The 15,148-nt window shown below is 34.8% G+C and overlaps 1 protein-coding gene across 2 annotated transcripts in view; it reads right to left on the minus strand.

Annotated features, from left to right (window-relative positions):
• The window catches only part of LOC150106492 (hexokinase-2-like), a 65,283-nt gene that overhangs the window by 38,727 nt on the left and 11,408 nt on the right, over positions 1–15,148 (minus strand). The window contains exons 1-3 of one of the 2 annotated variants that reach the window (XM_090393155.1): positions 9,127–9,255; positions 4,515–4,677; positions 306–445 (exon numbers count right to left, since the gene is read on the minus strand). In XM_090393155.1, the coding sequence (XP_090249281.1) occupies positions 306–445; positions 4,515–4,677; positions 9,127–9,138 (315 nt within the window). In that variant the 5' untranslated portion in view covers positions 9,139–9,255. Of the gene's footprint in view, positions 1–305; positions 446–4,514; positions 4,678–9,126; positions 9,256–15,148 lie in introns of those variants that run through there. The other variant, XM_090393154.1, reaches the window with a different exon arrangement.

The raw sequence follows: 15,148 nt of genomic DNA on the forward strand, positions 1-15,148 counted from the left end.
CCCCTGCCACCTCCATATATTAGATTGCAAAACTTATTTTTAGATGAAAAGCTGTTATAAAAGTTTTCATACTCTGAACAGGATCTAAACATGGGTCTTTTCATTCAGAGGGTATCTATACCATTTGGACACTATGTTAAGAAGATTTCATGCTTGCATTTATATCTTACTTAGTGAATTGATAACATTATTTATCATATGAATAATTATTATTCATTTACATTACAGTGACAGTAATAAAAATTAGAGTAATTTCAAACAGAACTTTATAAGGAATAACAGAAATAAAAAATAAGATAACTAACCTGAGTTCCTGGTCCCAACATGATATTTTGTGGTATTCCAAATACTTCATTTTCCATATGGAAATTTTCTCCATCTAAATCAATTAGCAATACTCTGAAATTTGTACCACCGAGATCTAATGCAAGATATTTTCCTTGTTCTGTTAAAAATAAATAAAAATCAATCTATGGTAACTCTTTTTTGTAAATCACAGGACTTCTTGCAAACATAAATAAGAAATTGATTGGAGATAGTCATTTTCATATTTACGTTTAAGGTATTTATATTTCATAAGCCAAAAAATGGCTTACATAATAAAAATACATTTCACAGAATAACAGCATTCTACACACACTGGCCACTGAATTAGAAACTTTTATTTAATACCATTTTGGACCTTCTTTAGCCCGAATTACAGCACTTATGCAATTTGGCATAGATTCCACAAGGTGCTAGATTGCATCTATGTCTATAACATACTTGATGTTTACCAGATAGTCCTTTAACTTGGTTCAGATTTGTTAGAAGAGGACTTTGATCCTGGATCTGTTTTTCTAACATGTCCTGTGCATTCTCAATGGGGTTCAGATCCAGGCTTTGTGGTGGCCAGGGAAGATGATGTAAATTGTTGTCATGCTCACTGAACCACTGCTGAACAATTCTTGCATGATGGATAGTAGTGTTGTCATCCATGAAACAATCATCACTTGCTGGATAAAAAGTCAACATTGCAAGATGGACTTGATCAGCAACAATGTTCAGATATTCCTTGGAGGACATCTGACCTTCCAGCAATATTAGAGGACCCATTCCGTACCAACAGAACATGCCCCACACCATGATGCCACCTCCACAAGCTTGATTTGTATTTACAATGCAAGCTGGGTTTATTGCTTCATGTGAGCTCTCACCAAACTCTACCTACCATAGGTACAGAACAAGGTATACCTCGACTTGTTAGACAACATGACTTTTCCAGTGTCCAGCCATGGTGTTCCTGACACTACCATACACAAACTTTCTGGTTCTTTGCAGAAATCAGTGTATTCCATATAGGCATGTAACTGCTAATACTGATAATTTTCAATTCCCTGCGAATAGTACAGCAAGATATGGGTTGGGAACAGCCTTCATTAAATGCTTCAGTCAATTTCCCTACATGAAACATTCTGTTTGTTTGTACCAGCATTCTGAGATAATGTCAATCTTATTCCTGGCAGACTCTCATAAGACCACAGTTACTTCTCTTAGACAAACAGTGAGTTATTCTTCCACTGATTAAACAATTGGGATATCTCATCTTTTGAGAAACCAGTCAACTCTGCTGTTTTCAAAATCGTGGCTCCAGCCAGATGGGGATCCACAATAATCCCTTTATTGAACTCTGAAATATTCTTTGTTTTTCCCATTGGGATGGACACTATTGACTATTACTTACCAGCAGCATTCTTAGATAGTTGCACATGACTGAGTTTGCGTATACACTGTATAAGTGACATTTACATATATCTACATCAAGGTTTCTAATTCAGTGGCCGATATGTATATTGCATAAGCCAAAAATTATTTATGTAATGATACAGTGTACAAAATAATGGCATTCTGTATTTGATTTACAGAATGTTTGATTCTGTAAATCAAAGTATAATATAGATGTATACTTTGCCACTGAAATTGATCTGAATGAAACCAAAATTGTGAACAAATTTAACAGAGATTTTAAATATGAAATTTCATTAAATGCCATTCAGCCAGAGCAGAATTATACTACATTTGACTCTTACTATAGCAAACTCATGTGGACCGCAGGAGTAGTTTATTATAATGAAGTTCTTTTAGCATAGCACCTTTGGAGCATTGGTCAGATTTTGATTGGTAGTTTGTTATAGTGATGTTTACCATATTACATAACACCTCCAGGGAGGCCGCCTACTCCACAACTCTCTGTCTCCACCACTTAAATCCACCAACTACAACAAACCGCAACTACAAGTGTAGTTGCGGTCAGACCACCACCACTACTATTATTTTCACAGACAATCACAAACTGAGATGACTTGACAAATTTTAACTATACTCCTAAATACCAAATTTATTACATTAATTTATAATAAGCAATCAATAGTATTTATTATATTAATCAGATTTTAATGTATTGAAAATTGCAATTATAATTCGAAATAATAGTCGAAAAACTGAATGATTTGTATTTTGATTTTCATTTTGTCGAGGTATTTGTAGTAATTGTAGTATAAATCATGAAAATTCAGGAAGAGAAGGCATGTTTGTCTTGTGTGATTTAAATTGTATTTATTTTTCTTGTATGTTTCTCTCAATACCGATTTCTTTTTATTGTTTTTTTTTTATGTATTTTGTGATGTTTGGCTTTTTGAAATTTTCTGTACTGTACTCTTATCTGCTTAGTGCACCGTCCCATGATTTTCGCGCATCACATACTGTAGTTTGCAGATTTTTCTGTTATTATTTAGATGTCTGCCGAATAATGTTCACGTTATTGATATATACTGGTGTTCCAAACCTAAGGACGAACACAATTTTTGAAGATTACAACCACAAATTCAGCTTGTGCCAGTTTCATAGCAGCACTCAATGGGATAAAAGGCAAAAGGCTGCGCTAAGCGAATTGTATTTGAAGGAGGCTCTTTTCGTGAAGGAATAAAGTTGCAAACTTGGATGTCTTGTAATGTCTCAAAGACATCATCTAGGTGATTTCGTGCGGTGAAGAATTTAACATATAAGCTTAGGTGAAGATGTTTTTATTAACTGCTTATATTTTGCTGAATTTCAAATCAGCATCATCAGACCACAACACACTTATACATGTGACAGTGAGTAAGTAAAACAATAACATTGCAGTGTACAAAAGATCTAAAGTCCTATTTATGGCACCCTCTAATGTTAAAAAAAAATCATTACAGCTATGTGGGAGTTGCTTTTAGGATGACAGTTTCCCAAATTTTTGGCAAATTAATGCAGCCATGCTTGTTCAAGTTAGGAGAATTCTTCAAAGCCATTGTTGACTCAAAAAATAATCTTTCAGATCTGTAACAACTCCTAATTAGCACATTTGTTTTCTTCCATCTAATACTGTGTGAAGGAGTATGCAAAGCGTGGTCTGCCAGGACTGGCAGACCACGCTTTTTTTTTTTTTTTCCCACATTTCCCTCTCTTCAGCCTCACTTCTCTGACTGGGGACCAAAGCAACAAATGAATTCTCTGAAACTCATAATAGATTTAAAAGATAGCCCAAATACAGCTTAACAAAGAAGTAAGGAGTATTTTTTTTTTCCCCACGGAAAGTTGTAAATAGAATGCCTGCTTAAGCAGGAAGTGATTTGGCGTTGAGAACTGACGAATATTTAAGGGCAATGTGATTGGCATTTGAAAGACTAGTGTGCCTCTCACAATAGGTGAACTCCGTGAGGTCTATTGATAATATAGTCATTACTGTAAGTTGCATCATCTTTTTCAGGAGAGAGAGAGAGAGAGAGTTATTATCAGTGGAATGATTACAGAAACTATATCGCAAAACTAGCATATTAGAGAAACTTTGTATGCATAAATTAGAAGGGATAGATACTAAACTAAAAATGAGCTGACTAAGCTAATGTCTCAAACATTAGCCTTTTAAGTGATTAAAAAAAAATACCGTTGCTAACTAAATCTTTAAAACATATCAGCGGGGATACGAAGTGATTCTTATATGTAGAAAATAGTAGAATTAAGCCAGCTTCAACTCAGTTTGAATATGAAGCCAGTTTTTATGGTGAAAGGAAACTCACCATCGTTTTAAATATAATCAATAGGCTTAACTAATTAACCTCTTGACACACGTGACTATTGTGTTGCAGATTTTGTGACATCTCATGTATGTGGTGAGGCGGGAAATATAGGGGAAAAAAATTAAATCAATTAGAAAACGTTTTCTCTCACATGCAGAGACCTAACTATTTACAGCTTGACAAATTTAGTTAATTTGACTACTTTGATGTAAAAAAAAAGTTGATGCTTTTATATTTTATGTGTATGGATTAAGTTGATATATCATGAGCAATATAAAACATGCTGAAACATTCGTATATTTTATGACTTATAATTTTACATTTAAAGATCACACAGTTAGTAATAGTAGTATGGAATTTAAAGGAACTTTAGGTTACTGCGAGCTCTTCGTCTATCTGTTCCTGCAAAGATTACTTAACACATACCTGTTCCGTTGGGTACGTCTTGTACATAAGTTGGAAACATCTTTACGGACGCTAAGTCGTGCGTCTCCGGTGAAAGTCCTTTGCGGAATTCACTGAGTAGTAGGGAGGACACTTTCTCCAGTTGATCATTAGTTAGCACTAGTTCACGAGTAATAGTTTCAATCTGTTGTAAGATAAATAAAATATTAGTCAAAACATAATCAACCTTTAAAACGCTTCAGATTGATAGAGTTAAGTATAACAGAAACAGATATAACCAAAGCTACGCTCTAAAAGGCGATAATGAATTCTCAGACTGAAAAGACAGTTTGCTCCTACGGATACAAATTCCGAGCATGATTGAGTTATTTCTACACGTGAGGCAATATTTAGAGTTGTATCTCCGTGCTTTATTTATTTATTTAAATACGAGGCAAGCCACCTTAAGTTATGAGGAAGTTATATTTAACTTGACATAATAATCGTTGTTGTTGATATGCTATTAAATATAATTTAAAAAATAAAAAAAAATCCGCTAACGCTTTTTATTCCTCAAAAGGAGTAAAGGTGACCGTTTAGCCCTAACTTTCTGAAGATAGGTGACCGCTAATCACCATGCTTATTCATCACTGATACCTGGACGAAGGTATCAGTGATGGCTAAGCATGTGTGTGTGTATGTATATATATATATATATAGTTTTATGAAAAAAATTGAATGACTAGAACCGAGATTTAATTAAAAAGGTTTTAATATAAACACACTACTAGTTTCGGCCTGTAACAGCCTTCTTCAGGTGACATTATAAAAGAAAAAACACTAAACATTGAGGGTTAAAAGACTATGAACATCATAGACAGTCTTTATACATAATTAGCATTAAAACGTTGTAGTTGTATTTCGGGCAGACAGACAAATCTGTCGAAATGCGTATGGAAGAACACATGAGAGACATTACTTACAAGAGACAGCGAGCAAGTGCATTATCAAGTCATATCCTCTTCTCGGCTAATCCTAATGATGATAACCAAAGTCACAAAGTCTGCTGGGAAAAATCTACAAACATCTTCCGTTGCAGTGACGAAATAGAGAGAAAAATTGTGGAATCGAGAGAAATCATCTTCAATCCTGTTCATCTAAATAACAACTTAAGCTACAACCTCCCGGATAGTCATTCAGCTGTAATCATGTACTGGCGTTCACGTGATGCAGCCAGCACGCACTCTCCCAACAATGCAACAAATGAAAGAACAGCTTCAAATACAACTACAACGTTTTAATGCTAATTATGTATAAAGACTGTCTCTATGATGTTCATAGTCTTTTAACCCTCAATGTTTAGTGTTTTTTCTTTTATAATGTCACCTGAAGAAGGCTGTTACAGGCCGAAACTAGTAGTGTGTTTATATTAAAACCTTTTTAATTAAATCTCGGTTCTAGTCATTCAATTTTTTTCATAAAACTATGTATGTTAACCGAGTCAATGATCATTCTGTCATATATATATATATATATATATATATATATATACACACACACATGATTGAAAAAGGCTTAAGTTGGGTTCTTCATGACGACAGGAAATCCCTATCCCTATATGAGTTTTTTCAATTAAAGGTGAGTTAGCCGATCTCATACGGCAGTAACAGGGTTTTCTCTCCCAGAAACTCGGTTTTTAATCACGCTTACAGGTAAATCGGCCTTGAGAACACATGCAATTTACAGACAGACAAAAAATATAATATATATATATATTTTTTTTTTTTTCAAAATTAAACCTTTTATATATATATATATATATATATCTATACACACACACACACACACACACACACACATGCTTAGCCATCACTGATACAATCATACGACCTATGATTGAGCACTGCAATGATCGCTAATTTTAATTAGTATAGAAATAGAAGACACGGCACAACATAAATTAAAAATCAACGAATTTTAATTAGGAAATAGGTGATACCTGTTATTTCATACATTGCCTGTAATCCTGTAGAAATGGAGCGTTAAACCATCAGAAGATAAACCCTTGTATAGGATATACAAGTGTTTATTATCAGATTTTTGGAACATTTTCTAGTGTTTTTTTTTTGTTTCCTTTTTTCTTTGGGGGGGGGGAGGTCCCCCTCTGGGTGCGCCACAAACATGACATCTCCAAGAACTCATTGAGGGAGGACACCCTATGACATTCGTCTCCGCCATTGCGCAAACTACACAGAACCACTGCTACCATGATCATCTACATGCAACGCTATCTACTAGCCCCCCCCACCACTAATATTTTTTGTCTGTAAATTGCATTTGTTCCCAGGGCCGATTTCCCTGTAAGCGGGATTAAAAACCGAGTTTCCGGAAGAGAAAACCCTGCTACTACCGTATGAGATCAGCTAACTCACATTTAATTGAAAAAAAAACTCATAGGGATTTCCTGTCGTCACGAAGAACCGAACTTAAGCCTTTTTCAATTGCGCAATACGTAATATTGCAATAATCGCTCCTGGTCATTTTTGATACGTTTTTATTAATTTGAGTTTAATATGGCTTCTTTGGTATGTATGTAGCTACAGTAACTGTTGTGGATAGGCAAATCTGTAAATCTACTTTAGTATTTAGATAGACTCCATAACATTCCTTCCTTTCTGTTTTACGCTTACGCGTAGATCTACACCGTGCCATGAAGGCTTTCAAAACCATATTCGACGAATGGTTAATCCTTATTCCGTGATCTACATTGGAAAATTGCGTGTGTTCTTCTGGCCGATTTGCCTGCTTTGCGGGACGAAAAACCCTTCCACCAAGTATGAGACCAGCTAACTCACCTTTGGATGAAAAGCCCTGAACATGTTCTTCGCGTCCTAGATGGAATTCGAAGGGTATCGTCAAAACCGACTGTGCTACGAAAGTTCTCCATAAGATTACAGTCATGAATTATCCGAAACAAACAAATCTGCACACTTGATTGATTTAATATTCGACAAAACCGAGAATGATTAGTGTTTGATACTTTAATTTCTTCAAACGTCTAACGTACAAATTTGGGTTATTGCGAGACAAAATCTGCAGGTTTTTTTTTTTTTTTTTCAACTCAGTTCAACTTTCCAGTAAGGTTCTAATTAGTAATTGATACACAACCTGATAAAAATGAAAAATCGAATTCAATAAATTATTGTATGCAACGCAAGTGCTTAAATCTCTATATCCCACGTCCTGCTCTGGTACAGTAGAATGCTAACATCCAGTAGCTCAGACGTAATTAATTACTTAATTTACTTTGCTTTCTCAAGCCGTTACTTGTCTACTTGCAAGTAATCAGCGACTAAAAAAAATAAATAAAATTCACTTTCGCTACAGTGGAAACATGCACTGAAATGACATAATATTATAATTACACAGAGAGAGAGAGAGAGAGATTAAAGGTTAATAATAAAAATAATACAGTAACAAAACAAGAACATTTGCTAATGATCATGATCATTTCTGCTTATCCAAAGTTTATTACTAAAAATAATACTGCGGCCCATATTTTGTGTTAATCGTTTCCTACAAACGTTCTCTACAGAAAAATGCTGTGCCACGGAGATTAAAAAAAAAAAAAAAATCGTTTAAGTCCGTTTTCTGTAATATACCACTATCGTGAAGCAACTGAACTATATACGACAAAATAACGGGCCACAAACGTATTGAAATCACGTCTGGTACTATAAATACCTGCCGGCCTTGACATGTTTTACACGTCATTAAATATATGGGTGTGAAGTGTCCATTGAAATTGAAATGATATTTGGATGACATTAAAATAATATAAATACGAAGCGTAAAATATTTTATATATTTCAAATATATCAAATATCAGTATGTCTGTTTGGGTGATTAAATCTTTAACGCCTTTTCTTTCTCCAAAGGCGATAGGCACTTTATAGCCTAAATTTTTTAGACTATAACGTAGGGGAAGAAAAGGGATGTTATTTCTGATCTCTACTTTCCATCATCTGTGAGATGAGTACATTCCTAGGGCATGCGGATAAGAAACAATGGTCCTTGATCCTAAATTGTGTTTCTTTGTATACTTTTCTCTCTGTCGACTGCATTAAAGTGACTTCTTTCTGGACTTCGCTCTTCGAAAGATTTCCATTTGTCTATAGATCGGGTGTTTGTGGTATCCTATACAAAAACTTGCAGTTAATCTTTCTCATTAATTTATTGGCTTTGCAGCAATACTGTTTCAATCAAATACTGATGACCGAAAGAGAGAGTCATATTGATTTTATTATAACTTATATTACTCAAACTGATTGAATTACAGTGCTACAACAATCTTTATAACAAGCAGTGCTTCCCCCCCCCCGTTCATTGTACATCCTTGTTTCAGAAATGATCAGTTAATGATGCAGTATGATAACATGCTTTTAAAAGAAATTTAAAATGTATAATAAAAACTGATTCTGATAATTTTCAACAAATATTTGAAATAATGCAGTTTTTTCTAACCTGACTGGGACTCAGCGCAGAATGGCATACTCTAAAACACACACATAACATACCCAAGGTAAAAAAACTTTCTACATATATATATATATATATATATATATACAAAAAAAAAGAAGTAAAAATTACCTACCGACTCATTCATCGGGCCAACGTTAATAGTTATAACCAGTTTAGGTATTTTGCTTACGTTACTTTCCTCGGACAGTTTAATAATACATTTAGAAATATTTTATTGTTCCAAACATCACACTCTGTGTGGTTCCTTTCAGTGGCTCTGTGTGTGTGTGTGTCTGTGTTCTGACTGCTCATTAAAGCATTTGCCCTTTCGAGAAAAAAACAAAGCATTCTACATAAAAAAACTAGTGTAGCATTTATACTTGGCGGGATCTTTGCCAAATACTAGAATCTGCCAAGAAGTTGTGGGATGACCTGACGTTATGTATGGCACATAACATTACTGGTTATTTAGTAAAGGTGAACTTTCAACGTAAAGTTGCTATTTTGGGTTCAGGTCAAGTCTGCTGTCTCTCTCTCTCTCTCTCTCTCTCTCTGTGTGTGCTTGTAGTTTCTATTTGTCTGTATATGTCAAGTTAATTTTATTTTAAACTCTTGGGCACAGTTTTATAATAAATCTTGGTTTCTTATTCTTAGATTATATAATTCTAGATCAACTCAGTTAAAAAAAAAAAAAAAGAGAAAGAAAATAAAACTTTTTTTTTTTTTCATAGCCTAAACTCAGTTGCCAAATGCACAGCGGATCGTTTAGCAATTTATTCTAACAGGATTAAAATATATGGTTAATAAGATCACTTTATCATAAATTAGTGCATCTTATATAAGCTTAGTGAAAAACAATAATACAAAAACAGTATTTTGAAGGAAATTACACAAGAGGTCAAAGTACTGTACTTTTTTTTCTATCGGATTGAAGTTTGTTTGAATTAACAATGCTCGATGAATCAGAGCCAATATTTAAGCCCAGTGAAGATGCGCCATCTGTTAGTTAAGGGGGAAACTATCTTCCATTTCTTAAATTGGCTCGACAACAAATAAGAACACCTTTTATGAGTCACGCGCTGAATCTTACATTTATCTACTAGGCAAGTGAAGATAAGGCAGGTAAATAAAAAATAACTTAAAAAATCACACGACCGAGGAGTGAGCGAAGATGGGATTCGCTCTGCTGATGTAGTATAAATAATATAAACTTATGTAAAGTTTATATTATTTATACTACATCTGTTTTATATACTATAAACGTATAGTCTCTGTTTTATATACTGTAAACGTATATAAAACACAGACAGATAGATCATCTTAGTTTTTTTACGTTTTTCATTTTTAATTTTTTTTTCAGCTTGTCTTTTATTCGAAAAACCAAAGTCTATTTTTATAAACTTTTTTTTTTTTGGTTTTTCGTATTAAGGTCACAAAATTTCCTTTATTTATAAAAAATAAAAATAAATAAATAAAAAGAATTTTATATAAAAATATGAATGATGGACATATTACATTAGCAGCTGTAGTAAGTCCCTCCCGAAGTGAAATTTCTGTGTATGGCACTATTGAAGTATGTGAAGGAAGGCTGAAATCTAGCAAACGGTATATATCTTTTCAGAGCACTGATGCGTCTCTCCAAAAGGCAAAATAATCAGTATTTGCTGTTTTTAAAATGCAGTTAAGGAAATGAAACTACCTGTTGTCCTTGATAAAGCACGCAGCTCAACGAGATTGACTAGTTAGTCCACTCTAGGGTTCATTTCTCTCTTTCTATCTCTTCCTTTCCCGCTCTCTTGCTCTTTCTTCGTACATCAGATATTTACATATCCTGCCATCTGATTTTACAGTAAGAAAATTAGATGAGGCAGTATTATTTGAACATTACTTCTCTCTCTCTCTCCCCTTACGCGTTTTTAGAGGGTGTTTCTCTATATTTAATCGAGTTGAAATTCAGTTCAGGCTACGAGACTAGTCTCATAGCCTGAACTGAATTTCCTGGAGGGAAAAACCTCCTATTTGAGCATTATCTTTTTTCTGTCCTTACACGCATAGCAAGCGTTCACGGTATTTATCTGATTTCAGATATCCGACAAAGACTGAGACTAGTATAATATGTCTGTTTACTGCGCATATTTCTCTGAACGGTTTTGCTGTGATGGGAAACCCGAGTTTCCGGTAGGGAACACCTTTCATCTCCTTACGAGATCAGCTAACCTACCTTTAACTGAAAATCTCTGATAAAAGTTTCTCGTGTCTCGAAGATGGAATTCGAATGTCTCCATCAACTACTTTCCAGCCGAAGAACAAATGCTGCGTCGTTATTATGACTACACTATGGAAACATTAAAGTTTTATCATATAACTGTGATTTCTTAACACAGAATTGCGAGGGTCTTCTGAAAGATAGCGAACTTTTAAAAATAATCAAGCAAACAATTACAAATTAAGTACAGTTGAGCAGTGATGTTAATGCTTTTATTAATTTCAAGGAAATAAATCCCCACAGTTTTCTTTGTTCAACAGTGGAACTTTATTAAAAAAAATAAAATAAAGAATAACTTCTATACTTTTTTCCTTTTTTTGCAATCTTCTTTAATCTAAATATGTGGCAGTTTGCGAGGGAGCTGTTAAGACAGTCCGCCTCCCTAGAAATTGCAGTGGATAATTCTTTTATTTTCTTTTTTCTTCTCCCCCTCCCCTCTCACGATTCAAAATTACATGCGACAAGCGCTCAATTTTTGAATTGTGAACAAAAAACAACAACAACAACAAAAAAAGCTGACTTGGTTGACCGAGGGAAAGTATCCGCTCTCCAACCAGCTGGCTGTGGATCTCACCATGGGCATGGATGGATGTCTGTGATTGTCCTGCTCGTTCTTTGTGGAAAATTCCACTTCTCTTTCCAGCAGAAACTTAACTTCCAAAACTCAGTGAGGTACGGGAGTGACCATAAGGCGTCTAATAAGATAAAAAAAAAATAAAAAATAAAAAAATAAAAAAAAAGGTTGGTAACCACATAAAACGTTCCTTCGTATTCTACATGGATATGTAGAGGATAATTAATACTTTTATTCTTAATGTGACTTGCTGAAAAGAATCAGTTATCCACACATAAGCGCCAGTCTGTGTTGAAGCTTAAGTAATTTCTCAGCACGATGAACCCAACATGTTCTAAATGTGTCTGTGTATCAGTTCCACACACACACAAAAGGTCTTGTAACCTTTCGTGTGGGGATCTGATAGAAACGCTGGAAACCGAGAATTCATGAAATACCACGTTGACCCTTCGTCGCACTGAGCAGCAGCCGGTTTTCGAATGCAATAAAACGAGTTACATAGAGATAGTGCTAGCGACACCCATAGAGCATTTAGCATATGGGCAATGTCTTGACTCATCATGTTCGTGTACCGAAATTCGATATACATCATTCACCCAAAACCGATAAAAAAAACTGAGATATGCTATTGTGAATGTGAGAGATATTATATATGGCCAATATTTTATAAGTTAGTATGATAACTAAAAAGTTAGCAATTGTTGAGTGAATGCGAATTTCATTGTTAATACTAGATGTGAATGTTTTTGTTTATTTACATTATTTGACAGGAAGGAACCTCTGCTATGCCCCAGGGTACAAAAGGTATAATCCACAATACTCAGTTGACATGGGACTTTCCATATGAAACGTTCTATAGTGTTCATAGTATGTGGATGTTCAGTTGTTGGCTGACTTTATCATAAAACATATTTGTTGAGGATTTGGTTGTCCAAACTATTCTTTTCTTTTCTGTCTGTTTTAGCATTATCCTATTTTTATCATACTATCCCATTAAATGGTAAAAATACATGTTTATGTAATGCGCACACGACATAACCTTTTATTATTGTTATTCCCTCTACATCTCCGTGATTACGCAGCACATAACTGAACAAAGACAGAGCTAATATAATAATAATAAAAAATGTCAAGGTGAACTTGTTTTTCTCTGTCTATAGTTAACTTTTAAAATATCCAGAGTGGTGCCCACTGATATTACTATATGACCTGTGAGAAGAGGTCGACATAACATGTAAAAATATAAATATATAAAAATGTGTTATACCCATGCATATAAGAATAACCGAAAATCTTCGCCAATAAATTTTATTTGACATATTATACGTTAGGCATAAACGTTACGAACAAAACCCTTAATGAGTTTTTTTTGTTATTAATTTTTTTTTTCTCGTGGCGACAGTGGCGCCACTGCACTAGCTGTTGCTGCATTCCAAACATGGCTTCTCTCAATTTCTCTCTTGCGCGCGTCATATCCACGCCTGAGGACGAATGAAGTATTGTACATTGTTGTGGAATGTCACTCCAACTAGCATTTTTCTGTGGATGGTCCCGTATACAGGAGGAATGTTTGTCGCGCGAGGCGATAAATTTGGCGGTGCCAGCTGTTTAGATATGGATAGACAGAAGTCTATAATACACAAAGCTCCGATCAACTAAGACTTTACCTGCATATTGGCTTGCCTTTGAGAAAGAAAAGGAATCGCTGGGGATTTCCTGGCTGCGGGTTGTACTGTCAGTTATCAAATTACTGTGTATCGCAACGCAAAATAAAATGCCATCCGCAAGTGTTCCTACTTTATGACAACGCCTAATTACACGCGGTAATTCTTCTAGTTCATCAACACTTCGATGGTCAGGATGAGGAGACTATCTATAGAGAATATTTGCCGATAAATGTCACTTAGTATGACATACAAGGCCGTAAAATTAGTACAACAATTTGTTATTCCTTTAGTATGGATATGGACAGGAGGGATCCAATTCTATAACAGTCAGTGCAGTGTTGCCACCTATCGGGGGGGGGATTGAAAAACACAAAGCTTCATCAGTCATTTGTATATTCGGAATGTTCTGTGCTATAAAATGTTGGTAAAAAGTAGTTTCGTATTTATCCTACAGCAAAAGAAAGCAGCTAATTTATAGACGTTTAGTTTAATTTTAACATGTTCTTTTCCGAAATGTTTTATTTATATTGTCTTTCAAAACTTGCAGCTTGAGTATCACCATATTCTCTGTAAGAACGTCCAGCTTCGTTGTGTCCTCTATAAACATTTCTATTCCAAAAATACAGCCTCACTCACTGGCATTTCAAGCTTGATATTATATCGGTTGTTCAATTTCCATGAAACGGATATTAAAGTTAAATTAAAACGAAATTAAATTAAATTCCTGGTAATCAATTTGAATGGCTGCTGGATACGCGCGGTTATTTAACAAGTGCTATGAATAATCTATCGGTTTGAAGATAAAAGAGAAACACTGGCAGTTAGTATTGTCTCAGTTTCTTGTGACTTCTGCTTAATAAATAATGTTGTCTAATTTTGGACTTAATAGGAATTTTCAATTGAAAGTGAATTAACGGTCTCAAATAATTATTGTTGTTGCTGTTATTTAGGATTACGGCCGAAGCAGCTAATGCTCGAAGCCAATAACTGTGTATATTCTTCTGGCCGGTTTGTCTGTTTTGCAGGATTAAAAATCCAAGTTTCTTAGAGGAAAACCATCACTGCTGTATGAGACTAGCTAACTCACCTTCAGTTGAAAAGCCTTTATAAAAACTCTTCGTATCCTTCACAGGATTCGAACTCAGGTCTTTCTAGCCAAAAGACATCATTGGTACTGACTGAATTATGGAGTCTCCCTTGAAGTAGCAGGTTTTTTTTTCATCTCGTAAAACATACAAACCATCTAAAAGGACATACACAATTTACTGACATAACACACTGGCTTCATCGTCTTAGCTACTTCGGTCATCATGCTAAACAGCAACTACTATAGACTTACTAACTATAATATAACTGAAAATTGTTTCGCTTTAATTTTTAATAGTCATTAAATCTGAAAAAATATTATTAAAGTGTTTTTTGCAGAATATGTTGGCACATATTAGCGGGACCTATCTGTTCACTGTAAGCCTGATCAAATTTACAATCAGGCTCAAGAGTACCTCGACGGACGTCATCTTTTAAAAATACCTCCGAGTGCCAATGGTCATTACTGACCTGACAAAATTCTGTTGCTCCTGAGGGGGGGGGGAGTTTTTGTCTGATGGGGCGGTGTAAATAAATCTGGCGCGACAGGGGTGCTTCTCAT

This window comes from Typopeltis vanoorti, chromosome 5 (genome assembly GCF_054136105.1).
Source record: "Typopeltis vanoorti isolate ZY-2024b chromosome 5, IOZ_Tvanoo_1.0, whole genome shotgun sequence".
In the NCBI taxonomy this organism is placed as follows: domain Eukaryota; kingdom Metazoa; phylum Arthropoda; class Arachnida; order Uropygi; family Thelyphonidae; genus Typopeltis; species Typopeltis vanoorti.